This window comes from Aphelocoma coerulescens, chromosome 1 (genome assembly GCF_041296385.1).
Source record: "Aphelocoma coerulescens isolate FSJ_1873_10779 chromosome 1, UR_Acoe_1.0, whole genome shotgun sequence".
NCBI classification, from domain to species: Eukaryota; Metazoa; Chordata; class Aves; order Passeriformes; family Corvidae; genus Aphelocoma; species Aphelocoma coerulescens.
The window spans coordinates 69,133,698-69,154,350 of NC_091013.1; the positions used below are offsets into that span (position 1 = coordinate 69,133,698).

At 40.3% G+C, this 20,653-nt stretch overlaps 1 protein-coding gene across 4 annotated transcripts in view; it reads left to right on the forward strand.

Annotated features, from left to right (window-relative positions):
• The first annotated feature begins 9,712 nt into the window (after positions 1–9,712).
• The window catches only part of DCLK1 (doublecortin like kinase 1), a 234,368-nt gene continuing 223,427 nt past the window's right edge, over positions 9,713–20,653 (forward strand). For 2 of the 4 annotated variants that reach the window (XM_069012101.1, XM_069012105.1), the window contains exons 1-2: positions 9,716–10,000; positions 12,977–13,365. In XM_069012101.1, coding sequence (XP_068868202.1) covers positions 12,990–13,365 — 376 coding nt within the window. In that variant the 5' untranslated portion in view covers positions 9,716–10,000; positions 12,977–12,989. Of the gene's footprint in view, positions 10,001–12,976; positions 13,366–20,653 lie in introns of all 4 variants that reach the window. The other 2 variants (XM_069012096.1, XM_069012095.1) reach the window with 2 other exon arrangements.

Here is a 20,653-nt window from a genome sequence, read left to right on the forward strand (position 1 = left end):
TATTTAAGTACTTAAGGATAAAGAAAGGTGCTTTTTCTGAAAGATTAGCTGTCAAACTTTACATTGCTTCAGTTTTCAATATAAGGCTTTAGGCCACTATCAGACAGCAGGGGAAAGCTATGCTGACATTAAGAAGGCAGCTAGAACAGGGGAAATATTCACATAGTAACATAAAAGAATCCCTGTTAAAACATCTGAGACATATACAGGATATTGAGGTTTCATGATTTTCTCTGCTATATGCAAAAAATAATACTTCACATTAAGTTACTTGCCATCTTAAAATGATTGAGCTTCATGTTTTCTGCATGGTTTAGTACTTCAAAAGTGGGACAAGTAATTATCTCTTACATAATAAACCATCTGCATGGATATAATTAAACATTTGCTCAGTTGTATTTGATATTAAACCAGAAAAAGAATGTGGTTAAGTAGCATTTATCATGCAAAAGATGTCAAAATCAGCTGAAAATCCATCTATAATATCCTGGTTAGTTGCTAAGCTTTTGAAGGGGTCTTGAATAGATCTCAAATGTGATGCTGCATAACTCAGGTTGACATGGTAACATGCATAGTAAGGAAAATCTCAGCTTTATTATCAACTTCATTTTAATTCCCTCCCCTTTTCATATGCTTCCCTCAGTTTCTGGAGTAAATGTGTCTTAGGAGTCTCTGATTGCAACTCATAATTATTTGGTATAATTAAGATGGCGTGCTAGTCTTTTATTTTGTAGGCTGCAGAATAGTAGCAGGTCTATGAGATGAATCCCTAGCAGCATTTTTTTAATGACCATGTTAAATTTAGTGCTGTTCTGAGAGAGATTATGTGTGTGGCTTGGTTAATGGGATGTTTGCTATACTCAGACTGATCTGGCAGCACTATGCCTGAGGAAACAGGCAGAGAAGAAATTCTCTCAGTGTAGCCACTCTTACAGACATATAAGCTGTTAAGGGTCAGTGACCACAGCCATAGGTCCTGGAGACTCTTGCTGAGAAGACAAGGCCAGAAGAGTCATAGCTTGAGAACACAGGCTGAAAGAATGATAGAAGGGCAAAAAAGGACCCTGTAAGACAGAGGCAAAAACAAGTTCACAAGGACCAAACTGAGACATAGTCAACACTTCTTGATATATTAGGATAATACTGAGGCTTCACAGCTGACTATCACAAAATTATATGTCTTAAGGTAAACATATCTTTGGATTGTTAAAAATAAAATCTTTCTAAGAGCTTTATTTCTTCTGAAAAATAAATCATATTTTGTTTTTGACAAGGATTCACATCTTTGTACATTCCTTAAGTATTTTCTTCTGTGCATGAGAGAGCACTACAGATTGGGGTATGGTGTGGGATGTGTCTGGCACCTTATAGCATGTGACTGAGCAGAGGGAGGAAGGGAGGGAAGAAAGGAACTGCAGAACTAAGATATCCTCTGAGGAACACGATAGTCAGACTAGGAAAGCAAAGTGCTACACTGCATGAATGCATGAGACACAGACAGAGATAAAGAAGAGAGGCAGAACCTGTTTCAGTGTGTGACACTTCACAGGTTGCTGACTCAAACTCCCCCAAGCCTTTTGCGTAAGTCATGGATCATGGAGTGCTTCAGCTCCGAGACTGCTTGAGGGATAGGAGAACTGTGAGATTCCACAGAGGACCAATAAAGGAAGGCTCAGAGTGACCAAGAAAAAAGCTTAGCTGAATCTTTCTCTGCAACCTTCACATTGGTTACTCTTCAACTCTCAAAATAACTTGCCACTTAGAAAAGTGAGATGTTACCATCACAGCAGACAGCGGTGTTATGGAGTGAGAAGCAAGTGTTTAAGTTTGTGTCCTGTCTTTATAGGGAAAACTTGACCTATCATGGAAATTTTGACATGACTGTGAGAGATCTCTTACAAAGGAAATATAATTCAAGAATTAGAAATACTTGAAAAGGAACCTGACAAATGAAAGAAAAGTTCTTCCTCTTCTCTGATAATTGTGAAATTAACAAGATTGAAAAATGGTTGAAACTAGCTTGTGTGACAGCTTCTGGGTCCATGGTAGCTCCACATATCTACATGTCTGATTCCTTCCACAATGGCATTCCAGAGCATAAAAAAAATCCAGTATTTTTTTTTGTTTAAACTTAAAAGTAGGTTTTCTGTTGTTCAGACAGTTCTTACTGTAATAACCCTGGTAAAATTAAACTGAGGGAAAAAAACAAGAATAATTGTTTGGAGGCAGTTTCCCCTAGGCCTACACCACCCAAAAAGGAAGAAAGAAAAGACAAATTTTAGTGTCACTATCTACTGCAATATCATCAATTAATTGTTAACCCTAAAGAAATGCTATTTTTCCACAAAAACTTCCTTTATTGATGCTTCACAAACTTAAACTATGCACAATTTAAGGTTCTTTAAAGCTTTAATGAGGTATAATTCTGTTTATGTAAAACAGCCTTTTTCACAAATTTTCAAGGGGTATTTTACACTCAATTTCTGTATACTAAAGCAAAATTAATTAGTTCTTCAAAACAGAGGACTCTGAATTTCACTTTCATGGCAAATTAGATTTTGCTTTGTTACTATCTAAGAGCATGTGGATTAACTTTCTTTATACCACTTTCCCTTCTATCAACAATGGTTTGAATGTAATCTTAAGATTTGTCTTTGGCTTCTTTATGGCTATTAATGGTAAAAGCATCTTTTTATCAAAATTCATGTGCACAACTATATGTGAGTTTATTTCACATTGACTACACCTAAACTTTCAAAATGTAACCACAATACCCATGTAAGCAGAAAAAGAGTTATTGGCCAGCTACCCTATTCTCTTCTAGACCTCATTAATTTCCCCCCAACAAACATGGTTACCCCAAAGATTACAATGGCCCTATTTATTACCAAAGGACAGAGCTGACAACCCAGAGAGTGTTAAAATTACAGAAAACATCAATCTACGCCAGCACAGAGCTTTTGCCTTACATTTTTTAACAAGTAATTCTAAAATAGCAGCTCTTAAAGATATTTAATTTTGAATCATCCCAGATCATTGTCTTTTAGACTGGCTGAAGACTTTCCAAGGTCAGGTTTTTGATGAATTTTGGGCTAATTCTGGTTTGGTGCAATAGAACTGGAGGTACCTGGAACTGTCCAGAAGGGTAGTTTGTTGGGCTGATTTCAGGTTTTTTATTTAGGTTTCTAAAGTCTGAGTCCAGTTTTAGGCCTTTAAGTTCTTTCTCTGGGGGAAGATGAGAAGACTGTCAGCTACATTTAGTTGCCTTCTCCATTTACTGGCTGTTTAGTTTCTCTCAGAGAGTCTCTAACTTTCATTCTTTTCCCCCTGTGTATGCTGATTTGGTTGTCTGTGCATCCCTGACACAATTTATGATGACTGTGGAATATTATACTTTGATCTGATTTTATCTTGAGCCATGTTACCACAAGAGTCACAATTACTCCTTCATTAAAACACTGCTAATTAAACCAGTCCACTCTGTCAGACATAAAACTTTTACTGCCTGCATATTACCTTAGGTTTTTTAAGCAATATTTAGGATTGATACCTGTGGTCATTTTGTTTGTTTTTTACCTGATGAACCTTACAGAAGTACTCGACCTTATGGTAGCTAAGAATGGCTAAATTAGCATCACCAGAGATATTAAAGAGCATTTCTCTAGACCTTGTATTTTAGATAATTTGGAGATAAAATTATTTCCTGCTCAGCATCTTAAAATAATACTTACTATTTATGCATGCACTGATGATATTAGACAGGCTGAAATCTCTAAGATTACCATGATAGTTTGAGGGTTGAATCTCGTCTAAATTAATCAGAATTTTACTTTTAGCAATAGTGTAGATAAATCTTTAACGAAATAAAATGGACTTAATTCTACCTGCTGAAGCTCTTTTTCCTGTGGTGGTGGAGTGGAAGGCCCATCAGTGCAGACCATGTAAGCAGCAGACCAGCATCCCCCCCACAGTACACAACCTGCTTGAGGAGAGAAGTGGTAGCCTAGTTACAGCAACAGCTTTGTCTTACACCTCTAACCTGGGAATGGACTGTGGGAGGGGATGGCATCCAAATCCTCACTCAGAAAAAAGCCCAAAGGATCTGATTCAGGTTGTTAACAGGAGCTGTGGAACCCAGGAGACACTGCTTGGGAACCTCATGTGGCCTGTGCGTCACAAAAAACAGTATCTAGAAGGTAAAAAACTACTCCTATGCAGTGAAAATTTGAGACACTTCCTAGGTCACTAAAGTCTTCCCACTTCATTTCTCCTCTTTGAATGGCCTGAGATCTTCCCTGATGTTTCCTGTTTATGACCCTCAGACATCCCTTAGTGACTTGGGACACACACTGGCTGATTACCTACCTGAGGATGAGCTTCCGTCTATTCTTCCCTCTTCTCATAAAATTCCACCTCAGCTACTGTGATGTTCCAACCCTCTTCTGATTGACAAGACCCACTTGGCAAAAATATATTATTTGGGGATTTACTTCAAAAGTGATGATAGTTGGTGAAGAATTTCACACTACATTCTTTTGGGAAGCAGCTCCTTTTTAAAAGTAACATTTGTAAAATTGTATCCCAACCCTAGCCCCTCAAACTTATTTTTAAAATGCTGGTGAAAAAACTACCACATATGCTGTTCTTAGGTCCTTCAAAAAAACCAGTTTGTGCATTTATATTCATAAAACATTCCAGCTGTCTCTCCAAATGAAAAAGACAGTCCTGAAATCTTCAGCCTAGAGCATGTGAATACCACTGAGATTGAGTTGAGGTTATTGCTAACATACATATTCTAAATTATTTAAAATTATTCTGCTAAAGGTTACCAGTCAGAAAAGAATATCAGTTCCCTTTAACTAGTTTAAACCAAAGACCAGCAAATCAAATCAGCAAAACAGCTCTTTAAACATGTCCTTAATCCTACCTGAAATAATAATATCTGAAAGAAAAATAAGAGAGAGAAGTCTGACAAGCCATGCTGAAAGTCTTTTTGTTTTTGACATAGTTAAAGCATTCATGGAATATCAGAAAATGAAATAAGATAATAACTTTCCAGTACTGAATATGTTTGCTTTGAAATGGGACCTCTTTTCATTGGACAAAGATGTAGAAATAACTTTAAGAATATTTTACCCAATGACCAGCAGGTAATTAAATCTGCTCTATGCAAAGAGAATTAACTATTGGTCTACAGTTTAAAAAGATGAATTTCTTGAAGAAGTCAGTTATAAGTAAATAAATGAGAAAAAAAGTGTGTAACAGTGAATGATTTTACCAATTCAAAAATCCAGTTGTGCAGTTAGAGAGAATATTGTGTTTTTGTCAGCCTCAATGAAGAGAAATACAGAAGGACAGATAATAAAGCAACAACTTTTGCCCGTTATTTTAAGTCTGGACAAGTGAAGTAGCAACAACAAACATATAAGAAATTATCAGAGAAATTTTACAACCAGAAATACTAAGGAGAAAGAGGAATTAAAAAAAATACTTTGAAAAAAAGTAATCCTAGCAAAATCAGAGGACTGTTATTAAAAGGAAACAGGAGAAATTCTCAATAACAATGCAGAACAGACAGGAATATTCAACTAACATTTCTTCATAATATGGTCGCATCCCAGTCATGAATGCCATATGTTTTTACCTAAAATAATATGGAAATAAATTTTAATACATGAGTAGTTTAAACAGAAATTATTACCGGTCTTCCTGAACAATTAATGTTGCTATTCAAGGAATTCTAGGATGTAATAAAAACATGGATAAAGCCAGGGTTACATTTGGACAACATAAAAAATACAACCTTGATTATATAATTGTGTCTATGCCAGAATCACTCGAAGGTAAAACAAATGGAGTCCTGATCCCTGACATGATCAATACAGAAAATGATTGTGTAATTAGTGACAATGAGCATATCAAATTGGGCAGTTTTCTGGGTGACATTGTCAGATATGATTGATAAAGATGACTGCATTGACATACGCTTCTGTAAAGCAACAGACGTACAGCAGTATATCAACCTAATTAAGTGATTAGCATTGTACAAAATCAGTGTAACACATAATAATTAATTGTGAAATGGCTAAATGGCAGATCTACAAAAGTAAGTATAAACAGCTAATCATCATCCCTTGGGTAATTCCTGAGGAATTTATAGAGTTCTGCTGTTTTTCCTGAGTGAGTTTTTCCCGACATGTGGCTGGTGCCAGGCCTCCCAGGCCAGCCCAGCCCAGCGCAGCCCCCGGCTCTGCAGTGCCCAGCTGGCTGGTGCCGCTCCAGCTGCTCAGATCACTGCTGGGAGCTGGCACGGGCTGTTTGATGCACTGGGCATATGTGGCAGTGTTAGCACCAGTTCCCTTGGCCTGGCCTGGCATCCCGAGAGCTGAGTGCCTCTCTGACGAGAAGTGGAGTGAGCTGTAAACACACCCTTGACACGGCTGCCTTGGGGATTGAGCCCCGCATGTCAGAAAATGCTGTCCTCCGCTACTACATAAATTTATGAGTGATCTGAAGAAATGTTTAACAACATTAATGGTAACATTTTCAAATGACATAAAATGCATAAAGCACTAAATAATGCAAAGAAAAAACAGTTTTTCTGTCGGGAAATTGACATCCTTTAGAAAGCCAGGATCATTTGAACATGCTTTTTGAGACAGCTGAATGCAAGGTCATTCATCAGGAACAAAGAATGTAGGTCACGTTTAGAAGACTGGAGACTGTGTCCTGGAAAGCGGTGACTCTGAAAAGGATTTAGGGGTCACAGTGGTTAGCCAGCTAAAGAGAAGCTCCCAGAACAATGTTCCAAGGCATTTGGTACAGCCTTCAGATACAGGAGTGTTGGGTGGTGACATAACTGTACCCAATTCTACTTTGACAAAGGTGCTTAAAAATTACAAATGTTCAGAAAAGCTGAAACTGTTGGAAGACTCTTAGATCTGAAAATCTTGATCAACATTAACAGACATGAGAAGTCAAAGTTACTTATTTTATCCAAAGTGAGATTAAGAAATGACTGTATTATGGTTTATAAAGATGCATTCACAGGGGTCTTAGAAATAGACAACATTTCAAAGTCTGTCCAACAAGGAAAGAGAATTTTGTATTACGAAAACAATATGATTCTATAACTGTTGAACCGTCTTATTCAGGCTTTGTTTCTATTTGGAATTGCATTGTTTTAATTCAAATGGAGAACAAACAAGAAAAAATGTAAAGAAAAAGAGTATTTTAAAGTGTTTTAAAATAAAAGCATGGTAAGCATGCTTGACAAAGGAAAACAGACTACACTATTGTGTTGTCTTCATGTTAGAAACAAAACTTCAAATGAACAAAACAATGCATTTTAAAAGATACTGCCCTACTGGGTTTATACTTTTGCCTTGATTTATATTGTATTCTTTTGACCTTTTTTTTTTTAATATAGTCGGAGTGAAGGTCTTTCTTGAACATCTGTGGAATATTTTGCACACTTAGGCTAGATGTAAATAATACATGTCAGAGAGATGTAAACACCAATGGGAGAAATAAATTATGTACGTGAACACAGGGCACTATAGCTAAAGTAATGAGTTGAAACATAAGAAACTTCCATTAACCTGATCATCAGAAAAAAAAGCCCCAAACCTTATAAATGGAGGAATTCAACTTTGAAGAGCTGTTTCCTTTGGGGAGCAGAAGTCCCAAGACATTTAAATGAGACATTTAAAATGAACTGGACAAAACAGCACTGAAGAATGCTAAAGAACACTCCTTTGTCAAGACCATGATGGTATTTTCCATCCCTAATTTTGTGATCTCCTGTTTTTTCTTATCATTTAAGACTGTTACGAATATTTTGATTTTTGACCTACAAAAGAAGTGGTTTAAAGAATAAAGTTTTGATGCAAGACTACCAGAATTCTTTATTAATATTAGTTTCAATTCTCCCCCCAAGTATACCAAAATTACCAATATCACTGGTATCTCTTTTGTCTAAGCACAGACCAAGACATTTGCAAACCCAACAGAATAAAAAGCTGGTGAAATACTCAATGTGGAGGTGCTCATTCTTTAGGTACTTGCACCTGAAAAACAACAGTTTTTATAGTAAAGTGACTCTGCACCTCACTGCCCATAGGGGAAGAATTAAGTGCATTAGAACAAGATCCACGAAAGCTAAGCTAGGTGGTAAGAGTGTGCTGCAGACACAACTGTACATTGAATTCTGAATCTTTCTGATGTTCAGGTATTTTAATACTATTACTCATTTGAGCAGAAATTTTTCTGAAGGTTTTAGGTGCTCATTTCTCTTTCAAAAACTAAGGAAAATAGTGTAGCCAGAAGACTCCTGTCTACTCTATACTGTAGTGATTAAAAAACTCCTCCAGGATGATGAAGACAGGGCAACAATTAATTTTTCTCCTTTAGGGAATCTCCTGTCTCCTAAGAGCCTGTATATGGACTTCTCTAGGGGAAAAGAGAAGAAAGGGAGTGCTCCATCCCCTTCTTCTTTAGAGCCTCTTACATTTTTTGTAGACTGAAGGCTTGGTTTGCCTTCAGACAGATTAAGCAGGAGCCTCTATTCTGATTAAAGGTCTATCAATGGGAGCAGGGCACCCTGGGCTTAAGTCCCTGCTCCACTGATTGTCTCTGGATTTATGGATATAAAACACATAAATTGTCCGTAATACAGACACACAAAGCCATCTTTTGTCCTTCCCAAATGAGTGCCATAACCACGAGGTTACAGACTAATTCCCTCTCTCTGATCTAATGCATTTTTAATTCTTTCAAAGTGGAGCAGCTCCAACAGAGGGGGCAGACTGTATTTTCTTCCCTTCCATGTCCCCCTGGACCATAGGCTGTTTACCTGACAAGCAGAAGAGAGTTGAAGCCTTTGTTGCACAAAGAGAGTAAACCAGATCCTTCACCTTGAGAAGGATCTCGCCACTGAAATTTTTACATTAAAGTGAAGAATAACCAAGACTATGAGGAGAAAGCATCAAGTATGGCTGAATTTTTGTCTGGAGGTTCACTTAGCAAAGGAGACCTGATGGGCTCAGGCGTTGAGTGACTCAGTCAGATGAAGCCCGAGATGCCTTTGGCCAAATACATCTGAGAAATTTCAGCCTAAAACTGTAGCATCTATGGAAGTCAGTCACCTCCGAGATCAGCTAAGTGAGTGGTGTGAATAAGCATGGCTCCACTGCTTTTAATACCTAAATTCCACATCAGTCCCACCTTCAGCACCCAAACCGTGTCATGGGGCTTTGGAGACTCGGTGGGATTTCAGTACTTCGCGACCAGGCGAACCTCCTGGAAAGGCCAACAGACACATTTGCTAAAATTACTTCTCAAGGCGTTTTTCGGACTCGGGCCAGCTGCACCCCTCGCCAGGCACGGCCCAGCCCCGGGCACCGGCAGGTCCCGACCGGGCACGTCTCACCGGCCAGGGCGGAGGGAGGCGCCGGGCGGGCAGCGACCCGCGGTGCGGCCGGGACGTAGCCCAGGGAGAGCCCGCCGGGATGGTGACCCATGGTCCCGGCAGGGCTTGGCTGGCACCCGGCGCTGCCCGGGCAGGGCGCGCTGCCCGGAGCGGCTCCGGCGGCGGCATTCCCGCAGCGCCGATGGAAGAGCGGGGCCGCAACGGGAGGGAGAGAGGGGGAGACAGCGGCGGCGGCGCCGCCCTCTGGAGAGCGCCTGGGAGAGGCTGGTGTGAAGAGCCGCATTTCAATGAGGGCCGGGCTAATGCAAATCACTGCAACCGGCAGCAGCAGAAGAAAGGCGAAGCAGCTGCAGCCTGGGCTCCCCAGCAGCGCGCTCCAGCCAGGGGAGGCGTAACAAAGGCAGCAGAGCCGCTTTCTGCGGCAGCTACTGCGACTACAGCCGGGTGGTCGCGGGGGGGAGGGCGGGAGCCGCCGCTCTTTGGCCGCTTCCCATTCCGAGCCGCCGCCTTCCCTCCGCGCCCGGCCGGCAGGTCTGAGTGAGGAGGTGCCCGCCAGGCTGCGGAGAGCAGGTAAGCGCCGGGGCCGCTCCTGCCCTGCCCTGCCCTGCCCTGCGCGGGGGCTGCGGCGTGCGGGGCCGCCGGGGCGCGGTCGCGGCGCGGAGCGATGCACCTGTGCCCATTGTGTGGGGCGGCGGCCTCCGCGGGTGCGCAGCGAGTGCGGGGCTGCGGGAGCGCGGTGCGGCCCCGGGCGCCCCGCGGCTCGGGCACCCTGCGGGTCCCGCGGGGGGCTGGCTGGGGCGCCCGGTGGCAGCTGCAGCGGAACAGGGGTGTTCCACACGCGTTTCCCCGACCCCAGCAGAATAAACCCCGTCTTTTCGTGAGCATGCTGCCGCATGTATCCGTGTTCCCCCACCAAAACCCCCGCCCTCCCCGGTGACTAGTGGTCATCCTGCTGCTTAGTCGCCCTATGATCTGCCCTGGGTCCCAGTCACATCGCGGTGTGATGTGGGTTTTTCTTTTTTTTAATCAGCATGTGTGGTTTTTTTTCATGGAAATGCTCACCCACACCTGTATTATTAATAATTCTTTAACAGATGTTAGGGTGTGAAGTGTTGGCATGGTGGTTTTTCAGGGGCGTGTCCATTCGTTTTTCCGTATCTGCCTGTATAAGACTATATATTTATACACACAAACGGAAATGTCAGATCAAATTGTTTAGGGTTTCTTTGTCTGCTCTGACCTTGTGGTTTAAACACGCTTTTCTATACATACCAGGACTGTGGAACTAAAGGGGAGATCTATTTTGGTTTTAAGGACATAATTGGGAATTACAGACATTATTGATAAAAACATAAATGTGCGGAAGAAAGGACAGTGACTCACACTTCTTCCTCCTCTCATCCAAAATTAATAAAGCTGAAAGACTCTTTAAAAAAGTATATCTTCGCTTAAACTTTTTTTTTTTTTTTTTTTTTTTTTTTTTTGTGTGTGTGTGTGTGTGTGTATTTGAGATGGTTTCAGCAAAGAAAACAGCAGACCTAAGAAAAATCCATTTTTCTTGGCACAGGAATTGCCTCAGAGATACCGTTTCTGAATTGTGCATTCTGGGATTGCTTAAATCTGAATAGCAGGTTCTCGCTGGAATTGGATGTGAATTAAAATAACTGACATAATTTTTTTTAACATGGAAGCAGTGGTGGTGTGTTCTCAATCCTAAGATGTGGCCACTAAGCTATAATTTACATTTAACCTATAGAGAAGCATCAGTGAAATGCCTCAGCAAGTGTTCTTGTTCATTTCACTGAAGTGGGATGTAGTGTGCATGGGAAAAGCAGAGATTAGTCTTTTTCTTATATATATATGTAAGAAAACACACACATATATTGTGCTCTGTGTAGGTACCTTTACAGGATTTACAAGTATAAATCCTGCATTAATACACAAGCATATGATCCTGTGTCAATGTAACAAAGTCAGTTGTGAGCTGTAACCAAAGTAGAGTAAATAATTTCCACTAGGGCCCCACATTTGCCTTAGGTGCTTGTGCTAGCCCAGCACATGAACTGCTCTGAGAAGTTGCTGAGTGCATCACCTACAGCTTTGCAGCATCAGGGTCCAGCTGTATAATCATTGGTTTGATACAGATTTCTGCAAGCCAAAGAGCATCTGCAAGTTTTTCTCTATGTCCTCCCACTGTTCTTCAGCTGGTCTGAATACATTTTTTTCCTTAATGGTCACATCATTATGAGTGGTTGAAACAAAGCTAGTGCTTGCTGGTTTTTGTCTTTTTATTGGAAATCAATGAGAGAGGCCACTTCTAAATTAGGTCTGTGTATCTGTGCTATAAATAAACTTACTGTGCTTTACTATTCTGCAGACAACTGCAAATCTAGATGGCTCCTAAATTAAAATGAGTATGTTTTGAACATAATGCTCTTTTGATCATTATGCTTTTTTTGTATTTTTGTGTCTTCTGTTTGTGAAGATTAATGTGCATTTTGTAGTATTTAGTCTTGTGTTGGTTGTAAAAAGGAGCAGAAATATTTGCGTCCTTGGTTTTATTTCAGAACATGTGAACTTCTGTTTATGTGAACTGTATTGAACAACCTGGATTGTTTTGGTCAGGGTTGACGGGTTTTTCTCACTGTCAAGCATGGGAGACACCAATTGCTGATTTGCTCAATGAGACTAATTTTATCACTCCTTTGGAGATGGCAAAAAAAGCTGTTGGCCTTAACCAATTTGAATATTAGGCTAGGATATCGATAATACATCTTGCAAGTCTTACAGAGCACTGAAGTAACTTGCTCATTGAAAAACACTGTCTCCCTCTAATATATTTTTTATTTAACTTCATGCCATTTGAGCCCTTTTGTTGGTTAAGGGTATGTAAGGCATTTGCCCAAGGACAACTAAAGTAATTTATTACAAAGCTTAGGCCATGAGGAAACCAGTAATTGTAACATGCAGGAAGTTTTTAGCGTTGGAATTGACCCACTAGGTGTGATAATCCTGATTCTCAGGCCAACCTGCCAGATCTATTCCTCTGAAGATTTCTTAATTGCTTAGTTGTTGGCGACTGGCTGCCCTGAAACAACACATCTTGAGATCGCTGTTGGAACCAAGAGTTTGGTGGGGGCAAACAGTCTAGAAAGTAGATGAGACTCAAATAGCACCTGAATATAACATGAGAAAAAGTAGAAAGCTGATGCGTTTGTTCCTTTTTTCCAGTAGGTCAACTTTGTCACCTCAGTTTCCGAGTTACTGAATTTGAACAAACACTTCTCAGTGCTTGCATATCGTTAGCATTTGGGTTCATGAGTGACGTTGTTGTGATGTCTAACTTAAATGTAGTTCTTAAGGCATGGCAAGAGGCTTATGTGTAAAATGACCATATGAATGTAGCATGCTTTTATTCAAATGTTTTTCTTAGCCTCGAAAGTAATCCTCTGTATGGGCCTTGTATAGAACAGGAAGTCTTAAATTGAGCTCCCTTAAAACTTCTAAGTTTCTTAAGCTTTTTCTCTCCTCTTGTGCATTCCTTAGGTTGAACTTCAAGATGTCCCTTGGGAGAGATATGGAGCTGGAGCATTTTGATGAGCGTGATAAAGCGCAGCGATATGGTAGAGGGTCCCGGGTGAATGGCTTACCCAGCCCTACTCACAGTGCCCACTGCAGCTTTTACCGAACCCGTACTCTACAGACCCTGAGTTCTGAGAAGAAAGCCAAGAAAGTTCGTTTCTATCGTAATGGAGACCGGTATTTCAAAGGGATTGTTTATGCCATCTCCCCTGACCGGTTTAGGTCCTTTGAAGCTCTCCTGGCTGATCTGACCCGAACTCTGTCCGACAATGTGAACCTGCCCCAGGGAGTGAGAACAATCTACACAATCGATGGCTCCAAGAAGATTTCCTCCTTGGACCAGCTAGTAGAAGGTGAGCTGTAAGATCTGGAGGTGTAAAGTTGAGTCAGCCTTTGTCTAGTCTGCTAAATCTTTCAAAAATAGGTGATGGTATTGTTCTTATTGATAAAGAAAGGATTTTTCAATGGTCTGAATAGAATTTTGAATATCTTAAATGATGCCTTGAAATATTGTTGCCTTGCTACTTACTTCCGTCTTGTTGAATGTGTCTGACCTTTTCCTTTCAACATAGTGTTGATAGTCCTAGATCCTGAAGATTACATCTAATACTTCTTTTCATAAAGATGCAAGGTCAAGTGCCAATGAAAGTTTAGTCTGTTAAACTTCAAAAGGTCAGTGGTGCTAATGAAACCTATGTGAAATTCAGTTCAGATGTTTCTGGTTTTGGTTTTTTCTAAGTTTGTCTCTAGCTAGTGAAGAGGTCTGTCTCTTCTCTACAGGTAAATATGCCGTAAGTAAAATACTAGCCTCTCATTGAGTGGCATAAATGTTGGCAACCTGTTAAAAGAGTAATGTTGTAGCCATGATTCAGCTGGGGTATATTGTGAGCTTTTTTCCCCCTGTAGTATTTTCCTTTTGCCCAGTCATAGAATTGGTAAGGTTGAAAAAGACCTGTAAGATCACTGAGTCCAGCCATTAACCCAGCACTGCCAATCTTAACCCATCACTAAATCATGGCCCTAAGTGTCTGCTCATCTGCACATCTTTTAAAAACCTACAGGACTGGTGGCTCAACTGCTTTTCTGGGCAGCCTGTTCCAGTGCTTGACAGCCCTTTCTGTGAAGAAATTTTTCCTAACACCCAATCTAATCCTCCCCTGGCACTACTTGAGGCCATTCCCTCTTGTCTTATTGCTTGTTACTTGTAAGGAGAGGACCAACACCCACCTTGCTACAACCTCCTTTCAGGTAGTTGTAGAGATCTTACATTGTTTGTAAATAAGGCTCACGTACCTGCAGTATAAACCATCACCAGTGATTTGGTCAGAACTGACAGTTCGTGGTCACTGTCAAATGTCAGACATGCCAGTCATTAATTTGCCCATTGACAACGACTTCATCACTCCTTCAGGGATAGTTCTATTGGCAAGAGAAGCTGTCAGCATTAATCAGTTTCAATATCAAGCTTGAAAAATTAATAGTACTTTTCACAAGTTTTACGAATAGTTAAAGTAGCTTTTCCATCATGAAGTGCTTCTGGACTGCAGTGGGTTTCTGGTGTAAAACATCAGAATGTACAAAGTATGAAGGCATTGACTATCACATGGCCATAAATGAGAGTGTTTCTTATCTGTGACGTTTAAATTCAGGTGCGTGACCGTGTTCCAAGAAAATAAAGGTGGAACAATTCTTTCATTTTTGCTTCCATCCCCTGGCCCCAGTGTGCCATGGGCAAACCAGTAAAGGATGGATACACAGCCACTGGACAGCCAATTGGGACTTGTAACAGAGATTGTAATTTCTTTGTGATTTTCATTTTTAGCACCAGGTGAGAGAACTCGCAGTATCAGGATGTAATGAGAGGATCAGAAGAAGGCTAATACGGAGAGAGAAGAATAAAAGGGTCATGCCAAATGTGGCTCTGGAAGGAGGAGCACACCTTTGCACGCAGGTGTTTAGCCAACATTGGGTTGTCTCCTTTTCGTATCGTTGCAGAGGAAAGCAATTTTTAAGTTTTGGGAAGCTGATATTCTTGATAATCTTCCTTGTGTAAAAAAGAAAGTAGGGGACAACATGAAGATGCTCAGAAAGAAAATTGAAGGGGTGGGATTGTCTGTCTGTGTAACAGGTTTGGGAGTTAGGACCAAGAGGTGTAGTGAAATGGAAAGGAAACTGGTCTTAGGAGCAATGTTATCAATTTCAGGGCAAAGTTAAAACTATGTTTGTCAGGACAGGATTTAATTGGTAGAGAAAATCAATTTGTGGGAGGAAAGACCAATATTAATCAACATCTGTTTGAAAGCAGTTTTTGTGCATTTGCTTATTTGATTGATATGCACAACTAGAAGCAGTTTCATTGATGTTAATGTTGATTTACACAGTCCTTTTGCAGCCAGTCAGAACCAGTTTTGAAAAGAAAGAACTGAATTCAGAAATAAATTCAGCAACCTGCAAGATTGCTTTATTTTGGCGTCCTAGAGAAGAATAATACCAGTTATTAATCAGTCAGTCAAAATGAATGACAGTGCAAGAGCCTAGGTTTATTTTAAAGAAGGCGTGTGGGATTCCTTTTCATCCTGTGGGACTTTATTCCTTACCCTTTCAATGAATACATCTTCCCTTCCTGGTATAGTTCAAGGAGGACAGTCTTGTTTTCTTGTGCCATTAAGACTGTTGGATTTACAGAAGTCAGTCTTTGTGTGGAAGAAGAGAGCTACATCCTCATTCTATCTGAAAAGGGGCTTCTGTTTATTTGTATAAAACTGCAGGGTGGGTTGTTTCACTTGTAGAACTTCACAGTGGAGCACGGGTTCATATATTATTAGCTCAATGATGGTTTTTGCATAAGCCCCTTCCACTCTTTACTATACAAGTTTATTAGAGTTTGGCTAGTCTGGTACAGCATTAATTAGCTTGAAGCTGTGCTTTGTGTTTAAATAGCTGGAAAATGACTTGATTTTTGCCTCTTGCCAAATGACATTTGTGCTCCAACTACTGAAGTATGAAGCACTGCTTTCTTTGTGGTGAGACTATTCCCTTCCTGTGTGAATTCATTAATTAATTTATTGAGACTGTTATGAATTTACATGATTGGGGGGGAGTATTGATTTGGTGATTGCATTGTAAGGCAAATGTATAAAGCCTTGATTTTTAGAGTTGGTTTTTGTCTTTATGCCTGTGGGGAAGTTCCTGTACTCTTACCTTCTCATGCGATGCATAAAGACAGAGAGGCTCTTGGGGGAAATGAGGCAGCAGCCACTGTCTTTCATCCCAGAGCTAAATACACAGAACTGCATGAAAGATAGTCCCAAAGGAAAAACATTGTAAAAGAGCTGTTTTGCTTCAGTTATATTTAGTTTCATTCTGCATACAATTCAGAGCTGGCATGGCTGTGTGCTGGTGCTGTAGATTATTTTGAGATGCATGGACATGTTTTCTCTCTATTTGAAAGTAGTGTCTTCCCTGGGTGTGGGGATTTTGTGGGTTTTATGGTTTGATTGATTTTGTTTTTTGGTTGGGGCTTTTTTTTTTTGTTTGTTTTTCATCTTTTTGTTTGGTTGTTTTTGTTTTTCTTAAGACTTCGGGCATGTGAGATTTGTTGGAATTTGATAGCAAGGGGTATGTACTGTTGTAAAAAGTTTCACACAGTCTGTAACTTCTGTCACCCTACAGGAAGGAAATAATGCAATGGATTCAGGTTCCTTCTTTTTGTCAGCCCTGATGTTAGGACCCTCTTACCTTTAAAAAATGGAATGTGACATGACTTTACTCCCTAGGCATGACATGTAATCAAAACATGTAGAAACAATAAAGATGAAATTGCTCTTAAAGGCTAAATTTTTTAGCTGTAAAGGAAGTATCAGGAAAGGACTTTGCTTCTCCAAAAGTGTATCATCCTTAAAGCTGAAGGCAGAGGTGGAGTCATTGGTCTTATCCCCAAAATTACTAATGAACATTGCAGGATAACTCTGAAACAAAGGATATTTACAGTTTTTACTCCTGGGGTCCTGCTATGTGGAACAGAGACCACAGAATCAATCCATAGCCAGAACTGCATCCCTTTCTCATTAATTTTTATTGTAATATTACCTCAGAGTCTTGGATATGAATCAGAATTGATTTTTTTAGGTTTCCACAATACCTACCGCAAAGTTGAACCCTGCAGCTGAGAACTGGCAGTCAAAGACAAACCGAAAACCTCAGACCACAAGGCTGCGAGCATCCTGGGAAACAATTTTGTCACATGTCAATATTTGGCTGCACTGCCAAACGATTCTAAAGACTTCTATCTGTGCATGCACATTTTGTGTAGACATAATGGCAAAAATAGTTTTAAGGAATAATCTGAAAAAGAAAAATGAATGTCTCTCAGGGATTACCTCAGAGCTGCAAACCTTGTTGAAGGAGCAGTTTGAAAGGATGCAGATATACCAGCTTTAAAATCCAGTGATAGCTGTAACCAGCTAATAACTCTTGGGAGATGTGAACCTCGCTGCAGGGCAGAGGAGATGATGGGTCACATGAGGACTGTGGGAAGGCTCTCGTGATGGAGGCAGGCAGTTTGTGTTCAGAGCAGCAGAGAAGCTGCCTGCCAATGGAGGGTTCAAGAGGCAGCGTCTCCTTGCTGGAGTGATGGGCTGCAAGTGTTCCTGACTTGTTTTGTATATGGGTCTTGCTACTCCTGCTGTCACCTCATTTCTCATATCTCAGGTTCTCCCTCTCCTTGCCAGTATTCCTGCTGCCTTCCTGACTCTGCGAACCACTCCGGTGTTGTTGGTGAGGAGCCCTGCCAGGCCAGACTGTAGGAATTGATTGATGTGGTCTCTGATGCTCTCTGGAGCTAATGACTTCTTTCTTCTAGGTCATGCCTACCTCAGCATTGAGCTGGGAATTGATGGGCTGGAAAGATTCATATGCATGTGTAATGTGCTATCAAAATAATAGTAGTAAAGTATCTGTTTAAATGTTTGTAGAGCTGAGTCTATGTGGACATTTGTTTGTAGGATTAAATTTACACTGGATATTTACCATGGACTTGATCCAGGGCTATCAAATTTAGGGACTTGGACTGAATCCTGTGGCAGAAATGGCTGCAATCCTTATATTGTTTAATAAACAAACAGCTGAATGATCCTGTTGCATAAAATAGTAGAGGGTTGTTCTGGCACTGCTTATTTGATTATTTTGTTCATCCATTAGCCCGTTGATTATCTTTGTGTCTTGCTTAGCTTCTTGGAAGTCCATGTAGTTTCTTATTCTAGGTGCTTTACATTATTTTTGGTGAGTTTTTTTAAAGTGTGTACAGTGCCTATCTTACTTGTAACAAGACTGCAGAAATATGAGGGGGCAGAGGGAGAGGAAGTATTTTTATTTGGCTTTTGATGAGGAAAAAAAAACTTTTTAGTCTGAACCAAGAATAAAGTAAGTTTGGGAAAGAAGTCCTTTCAAAGGTCAGAGGAGATCTGATTTAAAGTTTCTGGTGCATCTGATTGCTAGGTGAACATGTGTAGGTCAGATTTATTTCCTGTAGAGGCTCTATCTCTTTTGCCCTGTTGCATTTTTTCTGACCCTGCAGAAAGACAAGGCAGCAGCAATGTAGTTAAAGTAGGTTATTGTTCCATTAACTAAGACATTTGGGAACTATCAAGTATCAGTAATTTATTTGATTCAGGTCATCTTCCTTTTGCAATCTGCTCTGTGTGGTGAGGCACAGTCAGAATTCTTTGTCCTTTCTCCTGAGAGATTGAGATTCTGCCTTTTGTATGGATAACCAAAGGGTAGAAGGGAAGAAAGGCAGGTATGCCTAGGCATGGAGTACTGGGAGTGCTAGTCCCTTCCCCGTTGTCTTAAGTTATTTCTTGCCCCATCCCTTGAGGAAGTGGACCCCAATAAATCACTGCTAATTAATAAATTAACTTTCCATTCCTACTATATACGCTAGTCCAAGGAATCAAACCTGTTTTCCATAAATTGGCAAGTCCTGACCGCCACAAAGAGGGGTTGGTGTTTCCTCTCTGCTTGTGTGGTTCAAACAGGTTCTCTCTTCCTTCTCCAGAGTTTCCGCCTAAGATCAGCTGTCTTCCACATGAAGCCATTTTAGACCAAGTCACCTTAAGCACAGAAAAGCAACACAAAAAATCTTTTTAAGAGATGATGCTTGGTTGTTCTTATAGGGAGAATATCAGCAAGCTGAAGAAAACAAACTTACTGCTAGTACTAGTGTGCCAAAGAGGGAGAGACTTGCATCAGGAGAACTCCAGTACTTACGTACAGTGATTCAGTGTCTGCATAGCAACCACTTTGTACACAGATACTATTTTTTAAAATTAAATATTTAATAAATTAAGCATGTCTTGGAATTCTGTTGTGACCCATAAGAACTATCCTCCAGTGTTGCATGTCTCTGGTGGTTCAGCTGAATTGAATTTTGACAGGTGTATAACTGCAGGTAGTAGGTTTTGGTTTTTTTTAAGCATAAACAATGTTTTGGGATCTGCCCTTCGACATGATTAGCTTTCTGAATAATTTCTCAATGCTAAGATTTGTTTTAGGTGTTCTACATGGTATATTTCCCGAAGTGTTGGGCATTTATACAACTTAAATTGTAGGGTTACTAGTTTGAATCTGATCAACAAGTGCAGTGCATCTTTTTTGAAGGGTTCAAGCAGTGTGTGTTTCATTTGCACTGTTGCTGTGAAGAAGCTATCAGGAAAGGGACACTTTCTAAGGTGTAAGAATCGTTTTTTTTTCCCTAGATGGCAGATCTCCCAAAACAGCTGGATGTTCCCCTTTTCCTAATGGCTATTGATGCAGTAATCAAGAGTCAAAATTCCATTAGTGACAGCTGACTGCACTGTGAAACACTTGCTCCCCTCTCCTGGGGAGCTGCAATCAAATTGACACTTTTAAATGGGCTGTGTTGTCTGTGCCTTTTGCTTAATCCAGTTTCTTCAAAGAGTCCTTCTCAACACTTGTTCTGTTACGAATCTAGTGTCTGGAGATTGTTACTTTCTTCTTCCAGCTGCCAGTTAGCCAAAGCTGATGATGAGGAAGAAAAAGCTAAAGCAGGAGATGGATTTATTGGGCTTGTATGTCATGCCCCTTGTGAAACTTCTTTGCAGTCTTCTCTCCTGAAGGTGCTGGTGAAAAAGAAGTGAGAATGAAAATCTAGGTGAAGACCTTTGGTCCTTTTCTTTGAGATTTCTTCTGCATACAAACACCAGAGGTGCTAAAGATTTTTATTCTTACAGGCCTGACCTTTAGGACCAGCATGTATGAGAATTGCAGTCCCTGTCTAACATCTAAAATAGTTTTAAATAACAACATTATGGGAGAAGTGTCTGTGTTTCTGTTGACATATATAAAATAGTTCTTACTAAAGATATTTCATCCTAGAAAGCCTTGGATGCTCTGCCTTCAAGATGTTCTATAGCTAAGTATGAGCCTCTTGAAGGGAAAAAACTTGGTGAAAATATTTTATTGATGTAATATAGTACCGTTGGAAATGAGGAAAGGGTAAAAATGCCGATGTTTAAACAATCCCAAACCTTCAGTGATTCTATTGGTCCTTTTTTTTTTGTGATCATTCATATAAATTTAGTTTTGCAATGAAGAGCTGATGTACAGTTAAATGCTACAAGG